This window comes from Copadichromis virginalis, linkage group LG22 (assembly GCF_057382275.1).
Source record: "Copadichromis virginalis isolate Kocher_CV1m ecotype Utaka linkage group LG22, C_Virginalis_male_GT1.1, whole genome shotgun sequence".
Lineage (NCBI taxonomy): Eukaryota > Metazoa > Chordata > Actinopteri > Cichliformes > Cichlidae > Copadichromis > Copadichromis virginalis.
Window position 1 is genome coordinate 32,684,202 of NC_140638.1, and position 26,192 is coordinate 32,710,393.

The following is a 26,192-nucleotide window of genomic DNA, read 5'->3' on the forward strand; positions in this document are numbered from 1 at the left end:
GTTTATGCTGCTATATAAGAGTTACAATGATGAGAAACTACAGCCTCCAAAAGTTGAATCAGCAGCACAGGTGTTAGAGAGCTGTTGTCATTATAGAGTTACATAAAGGCTGATGCAGCAACCGTTACGTCACTTATTGGTTTGTGAACTCTGGACTCCAATCCCACGAGTTCTCCAGCGTTTTGTATCAACTTACCAACGTTACTCGCTGCTAATATGTAAATCATATTATTGCCTGGGTATCCTAGTTTCCACTGTAAAGCCTCAGTGGCGGTATATTGCCAACTGCAGTGCTAATTTTTTGAAGCTATATTTGAACCAGATGGTGGAGCGCTAAAGTTATAAGCTCATCTTTATCTCTAAACTTTACAGACGCCGTGCACACTCACAGATACCTGCTGGCTTAGCGATAGATTAATAAAATCCTTGAATTTCATCCAACAAAACTGAAACACAACTTCTTGGATTTCTTGGCCCACAGAAGCTTCATTATTTGTCAGATAATTCCATTAAAAATGCTCCCAGACAGCACAGAAAAACACAGTTGGCACAATTCAGTATATACAAGTCAATATTTGGTATGGCCACCTTTTTCTTCATAACAGTCTGAACTCTGTTAGACAGTTTTCTCATCATTTCAAGTAGTCTTCAAGCATAATTCTCCAGGCTTCCTAAAGGACATTCAAAGCTCTTCTTTGGATGTTTGCTGTCGACATGATCCCAAATTGCTTAAGTATATAAGGTAAAAACAAAATTTGAACAGTTCTAATGGCTTTCCTTCTTCAACACAGCCTGAACTCCAAAGGAAAGCTTTCATGTAATTTCTTTAAGGAGTCCTTAGGAGTAGTACTCCAGGCTTCTTGAAGGACATTAACAGCTCTTCTTTGGATGTGGACTGCCTTTTGATCTACTCTTTGTCACGATGATCCCACACTGCTTCAATAATGTTGAGTTCTGGGTTTTGGGGAGGCCAATCCATGACTTATTGTTTTCCAATCCAGATATGCTTTTACTGCACTGGGAGTGTTTGGGATGATTGTCATTGTGAAAAATTAAACCATTCAGATACTTCCTAGGTGGTATTTAGTAGTGGCTCAAAATCTAATGGTGGTTTTCTGTGTTCTTAACTCTTATCAATGAATAAAATTGTCACGGTCTGTATGGCAGACCGTGGGGAGGCGGGGAAGGAGGACCCAAAATGCAGGACTCTACAATGACAGCAGTGCATTTATTTACAGTGCAGTAAATAATCACACACAAATAAATCCCTGCGCGCCCCAGACTCCGGTGCCGTGTTTTCTCTGTGTCCTCGCTTCCAAGTGTCCACGCACCCCATGCTTGTTGCCCTCTCATTTCCACGCTCCTCCTGGGAAATGACAGAGGCAGACGTTAGACACTCTCAAACTGCAGCAGGCTTACTCTCACTGAGAAAGCTCCACCACACTCCTAAGTAGCTCCTCCGACGAGGCTTGATCAGCTGCAGGTGTGTGATCATTTCCTCAGGTGTGGCCAGCTACCTGGCAGGGACACACCCACCAGACCTGAAGGTGGGTGTCCCTGCCAGGTACAGCCACACACACACACGCCCGCAAGCAGGGAAACAGGGACAGCAGCATAATATACACACACATCAACAACAAGTAAACAAGTCCACTGACTGCTCAAACCTTGGGGTCCCACAGACCCAGGTCCTGACAAAAAGTTTGGTGTTGGCATTTTTGCATCTTGCTGCTGATAACAAAGTACTTAAAGATATCATTTAAAATTGATCCTTTGTCAGTAAAAGGACTGGACTGAAAATGAGTGAAAGAACAACAAATGACTGAAGAAAAACTTTGAAATTGCTTCAAAAAGTCTGGAAAACTGCTGCTCGAGACCACTTTAAAAGTACATGGAAGCAAAATATAAAGAAGGACTTTTGCACTGTACTACATTACACAATGGTTTTCCTTTTAACAGTGTTCTTTATCTTTGTTTTTACAGCATTCTCTACGCAGACATCGTGGGCTTCACCAGGCTGGCCAGTGACTGCTCCCCAGGCGAGCTCGTGCACATGCTGAACGAACTCTTCGGCAAGTTTGACCAGATCGCGAAGGTAAACCGAAAAGACACTCTCAACTGAATTTACTGTACGTATACCCACTGTGTATGATTAAAATAGACACAGTCATATGCATCATGCAGTAAGAGCCTCCATAAATCAAAGCAGCAAATGGCATTTTAATCAGAAATTCATTTGAATTTAATGAGGAAATAATGGAAGACATGAAACAGTTGGTCTTGGTTCACATGTAGTGCTTTCAGGGTAATGTCATCTGAAGCTTGAATTAATGTACTAAATTAGAACGGCTTAATTAGAAAGTAACCAAGATGAGAGAACGAGGTCTGTCTGGTGTTGTCTACCAGATGAAACGTGGCCTCGAAATACATTTTTTCTCGGTCCTGCGGCCTCTGTCAGCCTTCCTGCCGCGCTTTCCCGGAGCGCCCTGCGTGCGTGCGTGGGCTGGTCAGAGTGTATCTCGCCGTCTTGGGGGTTCTCAGCTACGTGGGTCTCAACAATTTAGTCAGGCTCTCTTTGCTTTGTGTCCAGCAGCTCTGTCCTCCCGTCTGACAAAGCTGCTGTTACATAAACCCAGTCCAACGATGAGCTGTTACACTTCCCACATGTGGAATAAGAGCTAATATGCTTTACGTGTGGGTGTATGATTTTGGGCTTGATGGATGTGACTCTGTGCATGAGGGTTAGATGGAGGTAAGGAAGGAATAAAATAGTTGAGGATTAATAAAGATGATAATAATTTTGGACAGATTTGGATATGAAAGAGTTTGATAATGGCTGCAATTCGCTTCCTTCTCTCTTTCTGCTTTTTAAAGGAAAATGAGTGCATGCGAATCAAGATCCTGGGAGACTGTTACTACTGTGTGTCTGGCCTGCCCGAATCGCTGCCTGACCACGCCAGGAACTGCGTGAAGATGGGCCTGGATATGTGTGAGGCCATCAAGTAAAACACCAGATCTTTACTTCTCTTTTCACCCGTATTTTTTTTTTCGCTCTCTCTCACACAAAGGGAAACGCAAACACAAACAAACACACAGCTGTCAAACAGACTGAGCAGAAGGAATGCCAGACTCGATTCCAGCTCTGTTTGAACTCTGGAGTAAACACAGTGTGAACGCAATACGATAAGCCTCCAGAATGGACAAATAAAATATTCAAACAAACGACAAAATATATTAGCCTGGTTTCTCCCTCTTCTGCTATCTGTCTGTGTGTCTCCATTCACGCGTGAACACACGCGCATTCGTTTCATAGGCTAATATATTAGCTTTTCAACACAGACCTTTAATCACAATCAGATTAAAGATGGCCACCTGTGACATGCTGAGACAGAGTGTGGTTGGTTGGTTAGACACTTTCAATTCAGTTTTATTTATCTAGCACAAAATCACAATAACAGTCACCTCAAGGTTCTTTATTTATAACGTAAAGACCCTATAATAATACAGAAAAAAACTCAACAATTTTCTTGTTTTCTGATTCTAAATGCAGCCATAATTTGCAAAATAAACTAGTGCTGTCAAAATGAACGCGTTAACGCAAATTAATCCACCATCACGGTCAACACGATTAAAATTTTTCACGCAATTAACGCATCTGGAGTGCAGAATGACTCAAAATCCCTGAAATGTTTCCATCAACGTATTTCGGGCAGTTTGTCCAAGTAGAGTTACCTTCGCACATGTGCAAATGGGCAGTTGATCTGGTAGTGACGGGCAGCTGAACCAATCAGCTCAATATGGAAGATGATAAACGCAGATTGGCCCCCTCGATGGGAAATTTGAGTATTAAAAGACTAACAAGACGGAACAGTCGACCGACATAAAGTCTTATGCACATTGTGCAAGAAGGAATTCTCTTTTCACCGAAGCACTTCCAGCTTAAAATGTCACATTAACGCGAAGCACACGTGAGTCGGGGATGCTGCTAGCACTTTGGCTAACGTGTCACCCTCACTAGCTTCTGATGCACACCCAGTCATTTTGTTCTATAGGCAGGTCTGAAATATGACAGAAACTGCTCAGCTTGAAGGATTACTGCTGGTAGGCTTGCAAGGGGGTAAAGAGTTAAAGCAGTTACACATTGTTGATAGCAGATCTTTTATATAGTCTGCGGTTCATAGCTTTTCACCCTCTGATTTAACCAGGCTAGCTATTTCCTTTTACTCCCAGATTTATGCTAAAGGTGAACCGCAACATTGCTACACTTTGTAATTTGTTTTAAACATGTTATGCTTTTCCTTATTTTCTTTCATTTATGTGCTTTTAATAATGGTGGGCGTTTTTAAAGCGGATGGATGGAAATGCTTTATGCTGCGAGCCAAAATCTCAGATTTCAGGCTACTCTGAATTTTTTTCTATGCTTGGATTTGAACAATGCCATTGATAGCTGGTATCCCTAATGTCATCACAGCCACACAGCTCCACCCACCCACTGTTCAAATTTTGTTTGCAAAGGATAGCCAATAAGACCAAATCGGGGTGTGAACTATGCAAAGCTATTCCACAGTCCTGGAATAAAAATATTAATCTTGAATTTGGCGTAACAAGTCATCTTTAAGTTTTTGATCTTGTTTACAGAAAGTGAGCACAATACATCAGGGCGTTTCTGTACTGTCCACAGGAAGGTCAGAGACGCCACTGGAGTCGACATCAACATGCGTGTTGGCGTTCATTCTGGAAATGTCCTCTGTGGCGTGATTGGCCTCCGGAAGTGGCAATATGATGTGTGGTCACATGATGTAACGCTAGCAAATCACATGGAGGCTGGAGGTGTGCCTGGGTAAGATTAATGAGCCGAAGAATGCTTTACTTCATCTCACTGCTGGTGCAAAGCTACTTTGCAATTAGTGTTTGACTTCCCTGCTCCATTGTTGAGATGTTTTACATCATAATAATGGTAACATTTTGAGACATTTTTGGACATGGGATCCGTCTCCTCTAATTCTACCTGTTATGAGCATTTTTGTCAATTATAGCTACTTCATTTGACAAGCAGCTCTGCATTTGTTCTGTGGCCATTAGGGCTGCCATCCCAGCGCTGTAGCAAGCTCCAGAAAATTGGCCGGTGGTTATGTGTATGCTACTCTGAAAATAAGCTCTCCAATGCCACAGTGTTGTCTCACTGGGCTGCTAATAGTTTGTCTCCTGTTATGCCTGCTGAAAGCTATCTGAAAAATATGCCAGATGAAAAAAAACCAAAACATATTTCCATCTCTGTTTGCAGGGCAACCGAGCTGAAAAGCAAGAATTACAGGGTAGTGTAGTTACAAAGCTCGAGCAGAAAAAAAAGTTCAATTGAGCCGTCGGTGGTGCAGTGATGCAAGCTCTTCAGTCTTCAACTGATTTCGTCTATCCACTTACTCTTTTCCAGGAGGGTCCATATCTCTTCAGTAACACTGGAGCATTTGAAAGGCTCATACAAGGTAGAGCCTGGAGATGGACAGACCAGAGATTCCTACCTAAAAGAACATAACGTGGTCACCTACCTGGTCATCAACCCCAAGGTCAGATACCATGACAGCTCTTGTAGTCTCAGTCAGAAAGCAGCAGAGGAGTTTTTCTTGTTAGCTAAAATTTACAGATGTGCCCTAAACGCATCACATGGTAGTTATAAAGTTACTGTCTTGAAAAGAGGACAGCTGTAAGAATACGCTCACTGAATGTTTTTGTGTCCATGTGTGTGTGATGAGTTAAGATAAAGCATGTCCATGTATCTTTATGATGACCCGTTCTAGTTTTGGACAATCAGAGTTATTACATTTTGCAAACGTCATTTTTTCACAACCTTCCAACAGCCTTTTGTAAAGACTCGAGTTCAGGGTTAAAGTTAGAAAGAGGTTTAGGTTATAGTTAGTTCTGAAGGCTAAACTTACTGCTGGGAATGCATTAATGTATGTGGGTGACAGCCAAACGAGCATGCCTGTGCGTGCCCCTCTCTCCCCCTACATACGGAGTGGAGCAGGCAGCAGTCACTGCAGCAGAAACTTTTAGCCTAAATATGCGTGGTCAGCTATAGCATAGTAGCATGCTAGCATGTATATTTGCTAATGATAAACACAAATGAGGCTGACGGAGAATGCTTTTATTGTTGTCTAAAGGCAAAGAAAGATGCCCAACGGATTTACTTTACCAAATTGACCATCCCAGCCTTGCCGTAATGGTCCATTTGATTCACCTTTTATTGTTTATTTTATTTTCACTTACTGAATACGGGACAGACTTGACTGGGGGAAAGAAGGGGAGAAAGAAAGAGGGAAAGAGAAACAGCTGAGAAGAGGGACGGGGGAGAAGGGCAAAAGACAAAAACCAACAGAATGAGCAGGAAAAAAAAAGAAAAAAAAGATGCATATATCAATCACCTGGATCACCTGCTGAGAAAGAAAAAAGAAAACAAGCATAAGAGAACAAGAGTAATAGAATAAACAACATCACAATGATATATGGGAATATGACAGTAAATACTAAATATTAAACATTATTGTGCAGCACATAAGATCAACAGAACACAGTGTGCTTTGAGGTAGGAGCCAAAAAGGGTGTAGTTTGTGGGTGTGATCACCCGTGTGTACACCTGTGAGCATGGACGCGCTTGTTTTTTAAAAGGTTCCTTCATGTAATGATCTGCTAGAGGGTGTGGGGGGGGGGGGCCACAGCCCCGTCCTCCAGGGCATGAAGCAGGTATGGAGGAGATCAAAACTCCAGACATCCAGAGGCCCCCAGAACACAAGAGACCAAGGAAGACCAACAGAGGGGCAGCCGCGCCACTGTCCCAGAAAGAGCTGAGGAGAGTCCCAGATGAGGGCTCACTCAGCAGCCGCGGAGCAGAAGCCAGGGGGAGTTGCAGTGACGCGCCCGTGAGCTCCGCCGGCAGCCAGCCGTGCCTGAGTGACCGAGCCCCAGGCCGAGAGGCCGGGGGCACCCCACCTCCGAAGTGGCCCGAGCGAGCCCCAGGCTCCAGGCCCCGATAAGCGGCCGCCAAGGAGTGAGCCGGTGTGTACCTGGACGCCCATCCCCGGACACAAAGAACCACCAACGCACCGATGTCTGAGGGAGTCCGCCACCGGCAGGGGAAGTGGTGGTGGGGGGAGATAGGCCTCCAAACCTTGGAGGGCCTAAGATGTCCCCAGAGAGGTGGCGCCTGACACCCAACCTGACATATAGACACAGACATACAGGCACACACAGACACAAACATCCATTCCCACCCTCATGCTCTCATATGCACTTACTCCACACTCAACCAACGTGGAGACAGACATAAAGAGACGCTGTACACACGATCACACTCCCCAAGCGTACTCTACAAACCGGGTCTAGGTCCCCTTGCCCCTGGAGGGGGGAACTGCACCCAGACCAAGGTGGTGTTTCCCTTTTCCCTGCGGTGGGGAGAGGCAGACCGCCCCGACTCCGCAACAGCAGGAAGGCCCCACACTCCAGACCGCAGTCGGACGGCCAACTCCTCCTCCTAGCCCCCCCACTCCAGCAGGTCGCAGAGAACGGGGGTGAGAGAAGACTCCAAACCTCCCTCCACCCGCTCATTGTAGTGTTGATGCATGTGTGTTCTAAGGTGCAATTAAAACCCAGGAGGGCATGGAGCTACCTGCCAGAGAGCAGCAGGTAAGCGCATGGTCCCTCCTGCTAGCCCTCAATGTCTACGTGTATTTAAAATTGAGAGGTGGGCAACGACGCCAGGGGTGGGGTGTACACCCTGATGGTAATTTGGACTCCGTGTATCATGCCCACCCCCAAGATCCTATATGTATGTGTAATGAGAGTGTGAGTAATGTGAATGTCTAAGTTGTGGGATAAAATTGAGGCAGAGGCAGCCAGAAGGGGACAGAGGGGGGGTAGCCTCCTCTGCACCCTGGTGACATACCCCTACTCCAAGGTCCTGCATGTGTGAGTGGTTGTGGTGGAGCGGGAAGAGGGAGGCAGCTGGAGATGGGGAGGGAAGGAAGGGAGGGGCAGGTGACCCTCCCTGGGGCCAGCTCCCCCGCTGACCCCAGTAGGCACTCCCATACTCCGCGACCCGCCAGGGAAAGGGGGCCCAGGCCCATCCAGACCGGGGCCCAGCGCAGCAGCGCCTCCCGGCCCCACAGAGCCCGGGACAGTCCACCCAACCCCACCACAGAGAAAACTGCACCCACCCCACCATCCAGTCATCTTCCAGACTACATAAGACAATAAACACCCAGGCTGAGATCTTCCTCCACCTCTCCTGTATCTCCCCCTCCTGCAGAGAGAGTTCCTGAGGAGAGGAAAGCTCCTGCAAGATGTGACAATCTCCCCCACCAGTTGAAGAGCCCCCCAGGTGGCTCGATGCACCGGCGGCACCCTGCTCCAGGGCTGGGCCCCCATGCACCCACCCGCCCACAACCCTGGCAACACACCAACCAGGACCCAAGCCCCCGAGGCCCGGCCTGGGCCCCAGCCCAGAGACGGAGCGCCCCCAGAACCTCACGCCCATCCCGGACCCACCCAGGGGCAGCCAGGCTACCAGGTCAGTAACCCACGTCCGTCAGCACAGACCCTCCCCTAGCCCCGCTGCACGCAGCCGCGAGGAAACAGTCACCCGAGAGCCAAAAGAGCCCCCACCCGGACATGACCGCTACCCCGGGTTGAGCCCCCCAAGGAAAATGCCTCCGGGGAACCCCCCGACGCCCTAAGCCTGTCCCTACCCCCACACCAATCACAACAGTGAAGACCAAACTATGACCCCCCACCCCCACTAGGTGAAGGAGCTGATCAAAGGAGCCCAGAGCAATTGATCTGATGTGGTGGCAGAGGCTGTATCAAGACTAATGTAATCTAATAGATAATTTCTATATTGGTTAGAATTAAGATTATTTTTATTTTTCCAGTTCACGAGGACAGTTTTCTTGGCTATGCATAGGGCAGTGAAAACCATATGGGCTATATTCTTTTCTGAAGTGACATTATCTAAGCTGCCCAACAAACACACTAAGGGGGAAGTTGGAATGTTACATTTCATTTCAATTCAATTCAATTTTATTTATATAGCGCCAAATCACAACAAAAGTCACCTCAAGGCGCTTCATAGATACAGAGAAAAACCCAACAATCATATGACCCCCTATGAGCAAGCACTTTGGCGACAGTGGGAAGGAAAAACTCCCTTTTAACAGGAAGAAACCTCCGGCAGAACCAGGCTCAGGGAGGGGCGGGGCCATCTGCTGCGACCGGTTGGGGTGAGAGAAGGAAGACAGGATAAAGACATGCTGTGGAAGAGAGACAGAGGTTAATAACAGATATGATTCAATGCAGAGAGGTCTGTTAACACATAGTGAGCGAGAAAGGTGACTGGAAAGGAAAAACTCAATGCATCATGGGAATCCCCCGGCAGCCTATGTCTATTGCAGCATAACTAAGGGAGGATTCAGGGTCACCTGGTCCAGCCCTAACTATATGCTTTAGCAAAAAGGAAAGTTTTAAGCCTAATCTTGAAAGTAGAGATAGTGTCTGTCTCCCGAATCCAAACTGGAAGCTGGTTCCACAGAAGAGGGGCCTGAAAACTGAAGGCTCTCCCTAACATTCTACTTTTAAATACTCTAGGAACAACAAGTAGGCCTGCAGAGCGAGAGCGAAGTGCTCTAATAGGGTGATATGGTACTACAAGGTCATTAAGATAAGATGGGGCCTGATTATTTAAGACCTTGTATGTGAGGAGCAGGATTTTGAATTCTGGATTTAACAGGAAGCCAATGAAGGGAAGCCAAAACAGGAGAAATATGCTCTCTCTTTCTAGTCCCTGTCAGGACTCTTGCTGCAGCATTTTGGATCAGCTGAAGGCTTTTCAGTGGGTTTTTTGGACATCCTGATAACAATGAATTACAGTAGTCCAGCCTGGAAGTAATAAATGCATGAACTAGTTTTTCAGCGTCACTCTGAGACAGGATATTTCTAATTTTAGAGATGTTGCACAAATGGAAGAACGCAGTCTTACATATTTGTTTAATATGTGCGTTGAAGGACATATCCTGGTCAAAAAATGACTCCAAGGTTCCTCACAGTGTTACTGGAGGCCAAGGTAATGCCATCCAGAGTAAGAATCTGCTTAGATGCCATATTTCTAAGATTTTCAGGGCCGAGTACAATAACCTCAGTTTTATCTGAATTAAGAAGCAGAAAGTTAGCGGCCATCCAGGTCTTTATGTCTTTAAGACATTCCTGCAGTTTAACTAATTGGTGTGTGTTATCTGGCTTCATGGACAGATAGAGCTGGGTGTCATCTGCATAGCAGTGAAAATGTATGCTATGTCTTCTAATGATGCTGCCTAAGGGAAGCATGTATAATGTAAACAGAATTGGTCCTAGCACTGAACCCTGTGGAACTCCATAATTAACCTCAGTGTGTGAAGAGGACTCTCCATTTACATGAACAAACTGGAGTCTATTAGATAGATATGATACAAACCACTGCAGCACAGTCCCTGTAATACCTACAGCATGTTCTAATCGCTCTAATAGGATATTATGGTCAACAGTATCGAACGCTGCTGTGATGGAGTAATGCTTTGACTACTAGGCTAGTGAGAAAACTATATAGCCACTACTAGAGCCAGCTGATCAGTCATAGGGAAACTGCTAAATGGCCAAAGACAGTATACCTGTTTCATATCAAGCTCGGCTTGGGTGTATCTTCTGCTGCTGGCAGACAGCTGGAGCAACAAAGCTGTGACAGGATACGTCTGTAGTTGGGGTAAAAAATAAAAAAACAAAACTTTTACAGTAATTTATCAAAAAAATTCCACCAGAAAGGAGATTTATCTAGGAAAGCCACTGATTCCCTGATTTCTAAAAAATCTCTTTTATTGATCAAACCCGTCAAACCTTGACCACAGTATCTACTTACATTTTATATATTTTGGGTAATGACTTAAGCTTTTATGTAACTTCTTGTAGATGTAAAGAGGCAGTCCACAAACACATGGGAAATCTATTTTCAACACCATGGACAATGCCGCTGCTTCATAATCATTTGGATGCTGGTCAGGCTGACACGAAAAATGCACTGAAATACATCATCCCCTCTTCATCCTGCTAAAGCGAGCAGCTAGTCAATACTGGCAATGTCAAGAAGAGGAAAATAATGCAGTGCGCCCACAGTTTGTTATCAAATGACAACATTTGAGTATGAGCCGGGTTAGTCTAGAAGCTCGAGGCATTGCGAGTGGTTTGTGACACCGCACAGCTCCTCCTGTCCACACAGGGCATGGAGGGCTGATTAAGGGCATTTAAGAGATCGGCCTCCTCTGTGAACTGTGTTGAGACTATTTCTGTATAGAATATGCTGCTGGCATTCAGACTGGGCTCAGAGTTTTTAGCTTGGCAAATGAAAACCCGTGCTTAACAGTCCTCTTCCTTCCTAATCCCCCCCCCCCATAACTTGGCTACATCACACCCACTCCCCAAAATATCCCTACTCCAGGCATCTTCTGCTCACTGTCTGCACCGGGCTCAGTTCTCGGTGCAACGCCGGCATGTGTTATCAAAAGAAATTTGGTTTTTGTGTTTCTCCCCACATCTTTTCAAATCAAATATGCTTGTGTGTTTTCTTCTTCTATTTAGAGCTTTACCAAGAATCTTTAGCTTTATTTTTTTCTGCATGAGAAAAACAATGTCTTATTTTTCCTGCACGACACTAACACTCACTCCAGTGAATTCAAAGAACGTTTCGCCAAACCCTGAGAGCATGCTTTCGATGGTTTCATCTTTATCTGCTGGCGTCTTCAGCTCAATAAAAATCTGGCAAATTTGCATGCAAGATCATAGATTTTCAGTTTGGAGTGAAGCCGGTGCAATCTGGAATCTCGACTGCTGCAGTTTCATTAATGGAGCAATGCACTCCGCCTGTCAGTATTTATACACGGTGCTCAAGAGGCTCCCGATGGCTCAAACAGAGAGTCATGCCGAGCAGCAGAGAGTAAAAGTCTCCACTTAAATTCCTGAAGCATTTCTCTTCATCATTAACTGGTCACACTTCAGTAACTCAGCTCTGAACTAATCTGAGCTGCCTGACCAAGACTAACTTCAAACTCGGTCAGGCTTTTTGCAGTCATTAGCTGCTGGAACGGCATTCAGATGTCTGATGACTTGGTCTGCAAACCTGAGAAAAAAACAAACTTGGAGAGTTTTTGTGCTTAAAATAAGAAATAAGAATTCAGTATAAAATGCTGGATTGTATTTTACATTACAAATACTCGTATGGGATTACAGCAGCCCTATTTTTTAATGTACAGGACACTGTTAGCAAGTTTGTTTGGCAAGCAAAAGGTCGATTGGTTCACTTCCTGCCAGAGATACAAATACCCTGAAGGGTGTTAGTGTGTAAAAACATCCAAGGCCCCCCACTGGGTGACCCCCCTAAATTCAGACTTCATGTTATGCTCACTTCATGCAGAATTCTAACATTTCTTACACTTTAATTTGTTGCCCCCAAAGCTGCGTCTACACAGGGCCCAATTCACTCGTCATGCACGACTTTGAAGCTAGTTCACTGGTGAACTTTCCACGCTCATGTGGAAAACATTTTTAAACCTTTTGAGCTACTCATTTCTCAAACAGGAAGTGAGGAGCCCTGGTCCTTCCTCATGTTTTCCTACCAGCTGAGTTGCTGGTGAGGTCACTGTTATGATGATCTTTTCCATCATTCAGCCGTTTGAGTCTTTCATTCCACCTAAGTAGGGACGGCTCAACTTCACTGATGGAGCCACTAACTTTTAAATTACACCAGCGAACTCTAAAGCGCAATATCAGAACATCGATTTGTGAACCGAATCCCAGCAGAAACCAGCTCATGCAGCTCGTGAGCGGGACACACGCTGGCCCACCAAAGAAAGTTAATGTTTTGGAACGGCTGAGTCAAACCTGAAGGTTCGCACAGAGCTTGCGTGAGGAAATCCACCAATATTCCAGCTGAATGTAGAAATCAATACCTATTATCCATTAACTACTTCTACAAAAGTTTCTATAAGAAGTACAACACCATTCCCTTCAAAATAAACACTACCCACAGAGTGAGCTGCCTTGGTGGAGGATTGTGCTCTCCTGCCTCTCTCGTGCTTTTGTTTAGCCTGTGTCCAGTCTTTAGACTTGTATTCAGGGTTCAGAGTTTATGTTATATTCATGCAAAAAGCGTAAATGTTCACCAGCACCCTCTGTTCTCTCCAGTAGATTGGTACATTTTATGGGAGATTGGCACTCATCGTGTTGATTTCTTAGATTTTTTTATGAAAGTTTTTTTTCATTATTTTCTCCTAGTATCCTATTTATAAATGCAGAGTGACACTTGAGTAGAGAGACCTAAATTACTTTTGCTGAATGCAGCGCTACAGTAATTACAAAAACAGCAGTTTTAGACCTAACCCAAGCCTCTGGGTGTTTAAACTGTGGTACTTACCTTCTTACAAAATACAGTAGTGTTATGATCTTACACGAGTGTCTCTCAAGATGCCACTCTGTAGCCCTTATTATTTATTAGAGATGGCTTTTTGATTTCCTATCAGATATTGTGAAAAGGCTGCAGGTCTCTGTCATGTTCAAGGAGCCTTAAAATGGATCAAGGCCGAACGTGGAGCATCGATCACAAGAGGTGTCATCTCTGCCTTCGCTTTCATTGATTGTCACTGTCAGAGCTGTTTGGGTACACCCTCAGGAAATGAACACAGTCATCGTGGACCGTGTGTGTGTGTGTGTGTGTGTGTGTGTGTGTGTGTGTGTGTGTGTGTGTGTGTGCGGTGTGGTCGTCACAAGCATGTGTGCGCATGTTTAGTCCCTCGCAATACCTGTCTTTGTGAGTAATTAAAATATACCACCAGAGATGTGGCATTTGTCATCCTCCCAGATTGTCAGCGTTTCGGGCGGTGCTAAAGTGGTACGTTTTTTTGTCAGGGAAAAAGCACTCATCACAAAATTTGGATTTAAAAAAAACAGACAGAGAGAGATAGAGATGCATTATTCTTGACTGAAAGTGTTTAAGTAGCTCAAAAAGATTGACGGGCAGGTCGGAGACACCAAGAGCTGTCAAATGACCACTGTTCTCAAAGCAGCCGGTCCTTTTCACTTCACACCCACTCGGTTTGAGCACATTTTATGTGTCAAAGTCTGGATTACACAGGCACAACTGATGGATCACAGTCAGCTGTCCTTTCGCGTGCTAGCTTTTTACTATTATGGGGTTTGAATGTCCTCTTTTACCATTTTGAACACTACACCATTGCAGTGAGAGTACAACAATGAGGTTTTTACTCTGGACCTGATGCTAATATTGGATATTTGCAGTAAAATATCCACAGCAGCCTTGACTGTTGACATGCATAACCAATCAAAGTGACGAGGACTACCCTGCTGGCCCTGCTCTAGCGTCCACTCATTCTGAGGTCTGTTTTTCTCTGTTCCCGATGCTTTTCCCAGACCGACAGGCACAGCCCGCTGCTAGGCGTACGCTCTCGTCCCTCTCTGGACAGCGGGAAGATGAGAGCATCAGTCAGGATGACCCGATACCTGGAGTCCTGGGGAGCTGCCAAACCTTTCGCCAATCTCCACCATCGAGACAGCATGACCACAGACAACGGCAAAATCAACACCAGAGTGAGTGTTGCTCTTTCTCAGATGCGAACACAAAGGTTCAGATATGACTTACTCATGGTCCGATTCTTCTTTCAGGACGTTCCGATGGGCCAGTACCACTTCCAGATGAGACGAGAAAGGTTAGCAAGCGGCATATTTATGACACGTGATCGCTCCGCCCTCAGGACAGTTTATTCAAGCAGTTACACAGAACCACTTTTATCCTGCTTATGTATCAGTTCTTTCTGTCACTCACTTTAAACCCAGGTCCAAATCCCAGAGGAGGAGGTTTGAAGAAGAACTCAATGAACGGATGATTCGCACCATTGACGGCATTAACTCACAAAAGTAAGTAAGCGCTGTGTCCGCTGCATTATCTAGTTCTGCTTCACATTTCTGAAGTCAGTCTGCAGTCAAAGAACGTCATCGGATTCAGGGCCGAAGTGACAGATGCAGATGAAGGTCTGTTTTTTTTAGTCATGTTTTATGATTTAAATATGATGAAGCAGTCTTTAATGCACTGATGAATAATTTTAAGTAATATATGATGAAGGAAAAAGGAGACGATTACAGCACTAAGCAGATAAATCTAAAGTAAAGTAAGCATTTATAAGAAAAAGCACCTTTGGGATATTGTTTCAAGCAAGTAAAAAGACCCTCCCATGAGAGGTATAACAATAGAAATACTGTATAATACAGTGCAGTGAAAAAGTATTTTCCTTTTCCCAATTTCTTTGTTTTTGCTCAAAGATAACCTGAGTAAATACAAAAATTAATTTTTCTTCTTGAAGGGAAAACAAAGCTATCCAAATGTACTTTGCTCCGTGTGGAAAAAAATACCCTATGTGTATTCTCGAGAAGTGGAGTGGGTGTCCTCAGAGTGTCCTCAGAGAGTCATTCTCAAAAATGAACCCTGTCTTCAGCATGTTCTCCAGCGCTGTATACATGTGTGTGCAGTTGGTGAAAGTGGCTCTGGTGTATCACAGGGATAGAAAAGCTCTTTATAAATGGAGTTCTTTTCCCATAGTAGTACACAATTGTGTAGTTGTCACTACATTCACCGTACAGGTGAAAGATCCTCAGTTCAAGACTCAGAGGAGACACAAATCCGGCCTCAGGGGAGTCATGAGCTGGTGTACTCTTAGTGCTGGTCATACCTCGCCCAGGAGGGCTGAATCAGGAAGGACATCCAGCGTAAAACTGTGCCAAATCAAACATGCGGACCCATCCACTGTGCCCACCCCTTGGGAAATAAAGGAAGTGGGCTGCACCCCTAACTTCTGACCTCAGCAATATCAAAATGGATGAGTTGTAAAACCGAAGCTCACACACTCTTCAGCTGTTATGTGGTTGGGACGTGCATTATTGTTCTATACATAGCCGTTGGCACATTGTGACGTGTAATATTGTTTTTCCGCGCCAGCTGATTTTATCTCTCACTGAGGATACAGCGACCATTAGTCATCCGGGGAATGACTTCTGGACTTTGTCTCACTTGTTGTCTCCAGACAGTGGCTGAAGTCTGAAGACATCCAGAGGATCTCATTGTTCTTTCACAACAAAGCCCTGGAGAAAGAGGTAGGCGACTGCATACAAAACAGCAGCCGGCATCGCTCGCTGGGAGAAACAAATCAATGCAACTGTGTGGGTATCGGTGGAAAAGAAGTTGTTATGCAGGCTATATAAGGCTTATAGAACACAGGGGTGTCCACTAAATATTCTATACTACACCTCTGACTTCAAATTTCCATGCTCGTCTCATCATTTGGAGATTACCACTATATTACACTAGTACACTATAGCTAGAGTGTCCTTTCCATTAAAACTGATTGTTGTTACTTCTTTTGTTTTACGCTACCTAAATTTAGAGTATCATTAGAAACCAGTATAAACTTGTAGGTGCTGAAAGTTGAACCCTGAATTCACAGCAATTACATGGTAAATGTTAAGCACTATCATTTTTTTCACACATGAACAATTCTAACTTGTTTGCAATGCATGTTTAGTGCTCGTTCTGACTCTGATTTCTGCACTCATGGTCTCGATCTTCTCTCTGCAGTACAGATCCACCACATTACCTGCCTTCAAGTACTACGTCACCTGCGCCTGCCTCATATTCTCCTGTATATTCATAGTGCAGGTCCTCGTCTTGCCCAAGTAAGTCTGTGCCAGTCTTACAGGGTTTACGCGAACTCCAGCTGTGACAGCAGGGCTGATGTGAAAAAGCCATTTGACGCCAGCTGTCTCATCAACGGGCACCGCGCTGAAATGAAAGAGGCAAGGGAGCAAGAGGCGGAATGTTAAAAAAGGCGATGGAGATGAAAGGGCAGCGTGTCTGCTAGTGATTATAGATCAGGTGAATCAAAGTGTGGCGTCTCTTTAATAGCGGGGAGAGAGAGATTCGCGGTCATGCTAATTTACTGCTTCTGGGAGCCAAAAGTGTAATTCAGCATCTGAGAGGCCATTGATTTTCTAATTCAGCCGTCTCACCCTCTTTACCTTTGCTCTGTTTGCTGCAGCATCGCGTCGCACATTTTAGACGTGACATCATCAGTTTTATGGCAGGCGTCCTTAAATCAGCCGTTACCGTGTTACTCCACAGGAAAACTGAAACATGAGCAAACCTGTTTTTGAGCCACACGATCCATGTTATTCTGCCTTAGTGTAAACGAACTGCAGGTCTGAGGCAGAGTACATTAAAAGTTCTGTGATATTTATTGGCCTGGATGGCACTTTAAAAGGCTGAGAGGTGCCAAGAGACTAAAGAGTAATGTGTGTGTGTCTGTGTGTGTGTTGCAGAACTGCTGTGCTCGGGATCTCCTTTGGGATGGCATTCCTGTTATTGGCTTTGATCCTGCTCCTTTGCTTCGCTGGTCACATTCTGGTAGGTTCAAATACACACAGAAAAGCATGTGCAGACTCAAAGAAACCCCAGTTTTAATAAACATATGCACAACATAACCCTAAGATGGCCTGTTTAATAAGTCTGTGCCCCAGTTTTGATGAGTTAACTTCTAGTATGTCATTAGTCTGTTACTTAGCACTAATTAGCCAGTATCGCTGTCTGTATATGGCGTCAATACAGCTTTGCGATGTGTCTTATTAACCTAGTTTGCTAGTGGTACCTGATAACGCTCCACCAGAATCATAGACTGTATGTAAATGATGAACACAGTGGTTTTACCATTGGTTTCTCAACCCTACAACTTGAAGCTACTATTTATATTTTTGTGGAGCCAGAAATACCCATTTTCAGATGACAGTTGGGTGGTGTGGTAGGTTATTAGCAAGCTGGGTTAAAATGCTTCATTCTTAAACTATGCATGCCTTCTAAAAAGTGCTCAATAACACTAATAAATACTAGACTTGTTTTTAGTGTACGGCAAACTTCTTGGACAGGCTGTACCTCAGAACATGTTCGGTTTAAATGTTCAAATAGGGACCAATCAGACTGTGAACTTGTTCATTTCATAGCTGAAGTTGTGGTGAGAGTCTGTGGGTATGAGCTCACTTTTACAGTTAGCCCCAAGTGGCCATTTAAGGAATTGCAGCTTTTGGGATCTCAACATTGGCCAGAGGTTGATGTTTGGTGTAAAGCTCTAACTATGCTATATAAATTTACGAGCCAACTTTGATTAGGTACCCCAGTTCAGCTTCTCATTAACACAAATCCTGAATATGTCAATCAAATGGCAGCAACTCAGTGCGCTTAGGCTTGTAGACATGGTCAAGACGGACTGCTGAAAAATGATTTGCTTGTGCCAGAGGTCAGAGGAAGGAAATAGTAACTCAAATAACCACTCATTACAACCAAGATATGCAGAAGAGTATCTCTGAATACACAAGATATCAAACCTTGAAGCCCGTCTGGTCTGATGAGTCTCGATTTCTGCTGTGAGATTCAGATAGTAGGGTCAAATTTGTCATAAACAACATGATAGCTTGGATCCATCCTACCTTGTATCAGTGGTTCAGGCTGTTGGTAGTGTAGTGGTGTGGGGGATTTTCTTGGCACACTGAGCATTGACTGAGTATTGTTACTGACCAATGACTCCTCCCAGCAGAGTAACGCACCATGTCTCAAAGCTCATATCATCTCAAATTGGTTTCTTCAACATGGCAATAAGTGCATTGTACTCAAACGGTCTTTCGGTTTAACAGATTCCTTTGGGAATTAGTGGAACAGGACATTCTGCTCATGAATGTACAGCTGACAAATCTGCAGCAGCTGTGTGATGCTATCATGTCAATATGGGCTAAACTCTCAGAGGAATGTTTCCAGCAACTGATTGAATTAGTGCCACGAGGAATTAACCAGCCTGGTCCTACCCACACGTAACTATGTTTTATATATACAGTAAAACGACAATGTTTTTTGCACTTACTACCTCCTACATAAAATGTATCTCTATAAATAACAGTGTAATTAGATCCTTTATACTTGAGAGATGGTTGATTATGAGAAAAGATTAACAGATGTTCAGCAGAGGAACAGCTGCTATCATTACATGTGAGGAGTATACGAGCTAATCCACTCTTTTGTTCTCCTTCATAAATTAGCGCATGCATGAATTCCCTGCTACAGCTAGCTTTCCAACATAAGTATTGGTTTGGGTATTGTTTTCAGTCAGCCACAAGAAGCTGACACAGGATTTATGGACAATCAATAATGGTTTCTCCCTTAAGAACCCATTTCCTTGTCCTCCTTTCTCTAGAGAGTATTATCACACAATAGACGTGGGTCACTTCTAGTTAGTGGGGAGATATCAATAACTGTGGGTCTCTCCTGACCTAGATATTCAAAAAGGAAAAATAAGGAGAGCTTAAGTTTGATGAGTTTGCACTAACCATGATTTTAACAGTCAATATGTTCCCAGTTAAAGCTGCAGTGGTCACGCATGTGACTAATGAGAAACCTTGCATGCTCTGTGTGCTTTGGTTCCGTGCGCCCGGTTGGGTTTGTGTAAGTCATTATTAATGGGGCATATAATAGCTAAAGGACATGTTCCATTCATCTGTGAAAGAGTGCATTACACGGTTATTGTGATCAAACACATTTCTTGGAAAATGTCTTTTCAAGTCAGATGAGCTAAGCTCACCATTTCAGCCAGAGTAGGTGTTTTTTTTGTTTGTTTGTCACTGCTGTAGTGTCGCAAAATACAAGGACACAAAACAAAGCATGTGTGAACATACCGTCCGGAAGGGTGACAAATCAGAAACTAGCCGGCAAGCTAATATACACTTATATAACTTACTTTAGATCATATATCTGCCTGAGGTAAATTGCCAAATTTCTTTTATTTGTCAGCTTAAATGTATCATGTATCATGTATCAGGCCTTTACTGCATCTAAACTTATTATTAGACATGCACTGATCAATAAGCCGGTGATTGGAACAGGCTGGTGTCCAGTCGGCCTCTAATTTACACACATCTGTTCCAAAACTGCCACAGTTTGAAATGCACCAACCTAGAAGGTGATAGTGTTAGAACAGCATGAATGAGTATGTGTGAAGGCAACACTGGCCTCAGTGAGGGATCTGGCAAAGGGAGCCTTTATCAGAGGAATCATAACACATCTCCAGATAAGGAGGTCTTTCTCTCTCCCCCATCCCCAACTGTTCGTGGTAGATGTGTGCGTCTGCCTGAGCCTGCTTGTGCCAGAGGTTTCTTATTGTTTAAAGGGAGTTTTTCTTTCCACTGTCGCCAAGTTCTTGCTCTTGTGTTTGTCTGATTGTTGGGATTTCTCTGTATTATTGTAATGTCTTTACCAGACAGTATTATGCACCTTGAGGTGACCGTTGTTGTGATATGGTGCTATACAGATAGAACTGAATTGACCAATAAGTTCTGACTATAAAATCAAATCCCATATGTTTGGATCTATTGCTGTTTATCATTTAGCTCAGGTCACTGGTAAAACTCATTATTAATACCATTTAGTTGTTTTTTGCATGCATTAAGATGTCTGTGAGTCTTGCCTCCTGTTTACTTGTCTCATAATATATTTACATTGCATATTACCGTATATTACAGTATTACTGCACTCTACTGCCGGGGTCCAACCCCTGGGCCTTGGACCAGTACCGGTCCGTGAGTCATTTGGTAGTTGAGGCTTGGCCGTGAAATTTATGGTTTTCAGGGTTTCATCGTGATTTTTTATCGTTTTTATCGTTAACTCGGTTTCCAGTGTGTTATGAATAAATCTCTTTTTTTTGGTACCGGTACTGGTTTTATTTTGTTATATTTATTCGTGACACCTTAAAGACCGGTCCTTGAAAATACTGTCGGACATAAACCGGTCCGTGGCGCAAAAAAGGTTGGGGACCACTGCTCTACTGTATATTACATTCTACCACATATGCAAATTTAATACACTGCTCAGCCTTCTAAGTAAAAGAGAGTCCAAAGATGGTCCTGCTGCCAGCATTACCTTCATATTAACAACAGATGGATGTGTAGCATGCAACTTTTCCAGTTCAGAGATCTTTCTGTTTTCTTTGAATTCCGCACACTAATTATTCCTATATCACAAGACACCACATGGGAATGAATGACCTTCTTGAACTTGTGCCATGTGCTTGCTGTAGCTATATCTTTATGCCTTAGGAATCATCTACCCTGGACTGTATATAAATAAAATAAATGTGATGTTTTAAATATACTGTTTTCCAGCTTACAGTATCATTTTTAATTAATCCCCAGAGGAAAGCAGTGTTTCTGTTTAGCACTCCCACTCCCTGTTTCCTCACCTTCATGTCATTCCCTCTGTTTCTTTGTATCCACAGCAGGGAAGGAAGGGGTCCTTCTGCTCTCTTACATGGTTTCCGACTTCTTCTCGCATCATTGTCACCAATAACCCCTGGCTGCGATTGGTCCTCACCATGACGACCACTGCTCTCGTGCTGGTCATGGCTGTCTTTAACATGGTGAGAAGCCAGTTTTAAATGTTGTGAATGTGGTTTGACTGCTGGTTCTTGGAAGTGCTGCTGAAGCGTCAGATAACTGTGCCGTGCATTTTCTGGTAAAAGCTGCAGTAGCACAGCGGATATTTATATGATTTGGTTTGAATAGACTGCACCAATACTGGCTTAAACTTTAACTTTTTTTTTTTTATAATGCTGTTTATTCTCACAATTGGTTACATTGATAAAGTGTACAAATCAGTGAGCAGCAAACGGAAGCAGACACATCCATCAGTGGGAAATGGATAGTGTATATATATGTGTGTGTGTGTGTGTGTGTGTGTGTGTGTGTGTGTGTGTGTGTGTGTGTGTGTGTGTGTGTGTGCGCGCGCACACACGCTGTTTATGTGCAAGACTGACAAGAGATGCGGAGTCCACTGCTGCTACAATCTTCCTCCTCACCCTCCGGTCAGCGGTTCAGACGGAGCAGTGGACTCCCAGCTCTCGGTACACTGTACAAGGTGAAGATATAGGCCATAACCTGCTGTGTTCTGCAAAGCGGAGCTTGTTGTAGCGTTGTGACTTAACCGGGGACTGAGACGATGACAGCCATGAGACTTTACTTGCCCCAACTAATAAAAATCAGTATATACCTTTTATAAAATAGAATAAATAAAATAAAAAATATTTCTGTTCAATACATACAGTCTCTCTCTCTCTCTCTCTCTCTCTCTCAGCCATCCCAGAGCATGCAAGGCTTTTCATGACTTTCCATTTCTCCAGATCAAAAGAATGCATAGATAATTGCTAAGTTAAATTCAGCATCAACTTAACTGCCAACTGTGAGCGCTTCCGATCGCCTCCGTGTTCATTATTTGCTCTCGTATTTTTCTTTATGTACAATGTATATCAGTATTTTACACTTTGGCCATTTGGTGAATTTTGAATTTTCAAAAAATAGAAAAGAAAAAAAGGCATTTCATTAGAGGAAAATAACAATAATACATTTAAAAAAAGAAAAACATAGCTTATAACGATGATTAATGCCAAATGTTACATGAAATCGGTATTATGTACACAAAGTTTTTGTCATCTCGTTCACATTTCAGCATCCTTGTGACAAAAGAAGAAATCATCTCCGTTACTAAAATAGTTTCTTTAGGTTCCCCCGTGGAGCCAACAGACGAAGTGCAAGACAACATGCTGACCGTTAGCTAAGCCCCCCCCCCAAGTTACTGCCTCAGCCCCTGTCAAGCATTTCTTTGTTTTTTAGGGCAGCAGCCACTTATTTATCACAGAAATGTGACGCAGCACAAACAAAAACAACAAAACAAAAACAGGCAAAGACGAAGCCCGGGAATCTCACAAGTCTCACCGGTGACTTCAACTCAGCCTCCTAGTAGATGTACCTAGTTTGAAACTCCTATGTCGCCTCGTTCTCAAGTTATCGCATTTACAAGATTTCCTGACCTTGAGGTCAGAGGTTAACATTTTTATGTTGTTTTTTGTGCACTGCAGACTATGTCAAGTTGAAATAAATCAGTGCTGCAGACAGAACAGCAGAAAAACAGTTGCCACGGGGTTGCAATCAAACCTTCTTAATAGTAACAATAATTTTAACCACTTGCTACAACTGACGTTTACCAGTGTGTGTTTTTATAAATGAAGCTTTTGGGGAACTTTATAACTACATTGAATTTTCTTCAGTAATCCAGATACAAGTCTTGTCTCAAAATCAAAGGTCAGAAAAATGTCCTTACACCTTAAAAGGCAAGTAGATCAATGGAAGTTTAAAACTTATAAGTGGGAGAAACAGGAATACTTCTCTAAGAGCAATCAGAGGTTTTGAAATGAGGTTAATGCCCTTCCTGTGGAAAGGTGTTTTAAGGAAACTGGTGAACCTGATCATGTGGTCGACATAATGGATTCTATGAATACCCAGATTGTTTCGAAGAGGGAAATGGTGCCCACAGAGCATAAACTGAACCTTAATGGTCATTCCTGAAAGACAATCGTGCGTAACATAAACATAAGCCAACCCAAAGTCATCCCCCACCAAGGTCTTCAAGGTCAACTTAATGATTTAGTGGTTGAAAATTGAACAATTGATCAACATATCTAAAGTATCTTACAATATGGTATCTTAAATATCATGTCACATTTGATCACTAACCTCTTCTTCAAGGTCAATAGATTGATCCGAAGGTCAGAGTGATAATAATACGACACAGAGCTATTTAAAACTATGTTTCTTACTGCCATTGTTTGTATTGACAACATATGGGCATATAGGGAATGTGAATATGTGGGGATTCTAAATATCACATCACTTTGAACCTTTGACCTCGTCTTCAAGGTCAAATAAGGCCAAACTTTGATAAAATGCCTTTAATTTTTAAAACTGTGATTAAAACTCTTCTGCCTTTGTTTGTGTTGGCAACATTTAGGATACGATACTCATTATGGGAATTATTCCATTAAAGTAATGCATTAAAGTCTGCATCCAAATATCATGTCACGTTTGACCTCTGACCTCACTTTTACATGTCACACCAGCCATTCTTTCAAGTTGACCCAAAAATGTGTTTTTACTGCACTACAAATGTCTTAAATTATGTTTAGAAGGGACAACGAAAACAAAATGAGTATGCACAAAAGGCAGCACTATACTGCCCAGAGCATGGCAGAGGTTGGCACTCTCTGAGGTTTCCTTCCAAGGAATAAGACTTTACTGTAAATCTTTGACATTTTTCTTTGAACACTGGATGCTTTTTCACTCCCTTTCAGTCCAGTCCTTGTATGTCCTGGTGTTTTCTTATTGTTAAGTCTCCGTCTGTGTTAGGTGTTCTCATGTTTGGTCATTTCCTGTGTTATTTTGGTACTCTCTGTCTCATGTGGCTGTTCAGTTTTCTTTCCCCGAGTCTTGTTTCCCCCGTTTGTCTGCACCTTTGTGTTCCCTACAGCTGCCTCTAGTTCCCATTATTCCCTACTGTGTGTGCATATGAGCCCAATCAGGCCTTTCTCTTTTATCAGTAAATCTCTTTACCCCTCGCAGGGTGTGTCCAGTCTGCCTTAGATCCTGTTATTTACACTTGTAATATTTTCAGTCACTTTTAGTTTGGTTTTCCCTTCTTAAGCATTTTCAGTTAGTTCTGTTCCTGCTCTCCTTTCTTCCCCTAAATTTGTTACCCTTTATTTTTAGACTGTTTCAGCTGCCATTCAATAAAGGTATGCTTTAATTTCCATCTCACCTGCCTATGCTAAGTCTGCATTCAGGGTCCTGATCCACAACTCATGTCAATAAGCTTGTTAGACTTGTCTAAACTATAACCTGTATTTCAATAACAGAGAGATCACTTGGAAGAATTTGACATGATGTATTGAGATAGAAATTAATGTATTTAGTAATTAGACTCCAACCCAACATGTTAGAACAGAATCCCAACGGTGATAGGATTTAGGACAGGACCTCCCAGAGTCTAGACACTAGTGGTGGTGAAGAAAGTCTCAGAGAAAGAAAGTCTGAACACAAAGTGGAGGCTGATAGGCTCAAAGTAGGCAGGCGAGAAGATGATTGGAATAGAGTAATGATGTCATTATTTAGATTGACAGCGTGGGAACGCGGTACATAATGTCAACAGAAAAGCAGCCGAAGACCAATGAAAGCAGGCAGATGACTGATCACAGATCTTCCTTATTGAACTTACCCATGAGCTTCATTTCCATGTATGTTTGCACATGTCTCAATAAAGTTTCCTAGCAAAACATTAAGAAACTGGGGTTTCACAAGACTTTTTCACATCACTGTACACAAACATTAAAATGTGAGTACACAAATATATATATACACGTGAGCCTTTCACACTGTTACGATGGCCCAAAACAACCCACACAGGAGTAATGCACAAAGAAATAAAAATAACATAAAACAAGTCTGTGAAGAATAGCTTTTTCTCCCCCAAATTACACCTGAAACCTTCAACTCCTGGCAGCTAAATGTCATGTAGCTGCAGGCAATGTGAGTAATTAGAGAGCAAGAATACAGTTCCCGTGGCACACACAAAAAACTTGCTGTTTTATATCACTGGTGCACACTTTCTGCAAAAAAACAGGGACCGTCATTAAAATCTGGGTTTGTACTGTTCCACACAAAACTGGACTATTTCAGGAATTTCCCTTTAGTTAGTGCATTCAGCCTGTGTCAGTCAGCTGCTGTTCCTTTGAAAATTGTAGAAGAAATACACAAGATCAAAAATACACATTCATTATTTACTGTTTCTATTCTATTTTTACCCACTTGATTACACCACAGCAGCTGTGGAGGTCAATTGTACCACTGCTGAGGTTTTTCTCCCAAAAGCGATGGTTGTATTTTTTTAGCGTTGTGGTTTTCCATACAATATGTTGTCCAGGTCAAGCATGAGAGTCCCTGCTTATGGTGATTAAATGGGGGATTTCTTTCAAATGTTAAATAGACACGCTGTCAGTGTGAACAGCATCATTTGGCATGCAGCAGGAAACAGGCGTGAAATGTGTCACAGAATATGCGCATTACACATGTATGTTATACAATAACGATAAAGGTGAAATCTTTAAAGAATTTTACTGCCAAAGTGTAAAAGAATATTTCAAAAGCTT

General features: G+C 43.1%; 2 protein-coding genes across 3 annotated transcripts in view; one reads left to right on the forward strand and one right to left on the reverse strand.

The window, feature by feature from the left end:
- The window catches only part of adcy2b (adenylate cyclase 2b (brain)), a 74,255-nt gene that overhangs the window by 35,114 nt on the left and 12,949 nt on the right, over positions 1-26,192 (forward strand). Inside the window, exons 6-16 of one of the 2 annotated variants that reach the window (XM_085446556.1) lie at positions 1,984-2,095; positions 2,875-3,002; positions 4,682-4,840; positions 5,432-5,564; positions 14,494-14,670; positions 14,746-14,789; positions 14,917-14,997; positions 16,158-16,227; positions 16,709-16,806; positions 17,449-17,533; positions 21,438-21,578. In XM_085446556.1, coding sequence (XP_085302682.1) covers positions 1,984-2,095; positions 2,875-3,002; positions 4,682-4,840; positions 5,432-5,564; positions 14,494-14,670; positions 14,746-14,789; positions 14,917-14,997; positions 16,158-16,227; positions 16,709-16,806; positions 17,449-17,533; positions 21,438-21,578 — 1,228 coding nt within the window. The remainder of the gene's footprint in view (positions 1-1,983; positions 2,096-2,874; positions 3,003-4,681; positions 4,841-5,431; positions 5,565-14,493; positions 14,671-14,745; positions 14,790-14,916; positions 14,998-16,157; positions 16,228-16,708; positions 16,807-17,448; positions 17,534-21,437; positions 21,579-26,192) is intronic. The other variant, XM_085446557.1, reaches the window with a different exon arrangement.
- cfap90 (cilia and flagella associated protein 90) overlaps positions 1,216-26,192 on the reverse strand; it is a 43,043-nt gene continuing 18,066 nt past the window's right edge. Inside the window, exon 3 of the mRNA XM_085446560.1 lies at positions 1,216-1,366. Coding sequence (XP_085302686.1) covers positions 1,229-1,366 — 138 coding nt within the window. The 3' untranslated portion in view covers positions 1,216-1,228. The remainder of the gene's footprint in view (positions 1,367-26,192) is intronic.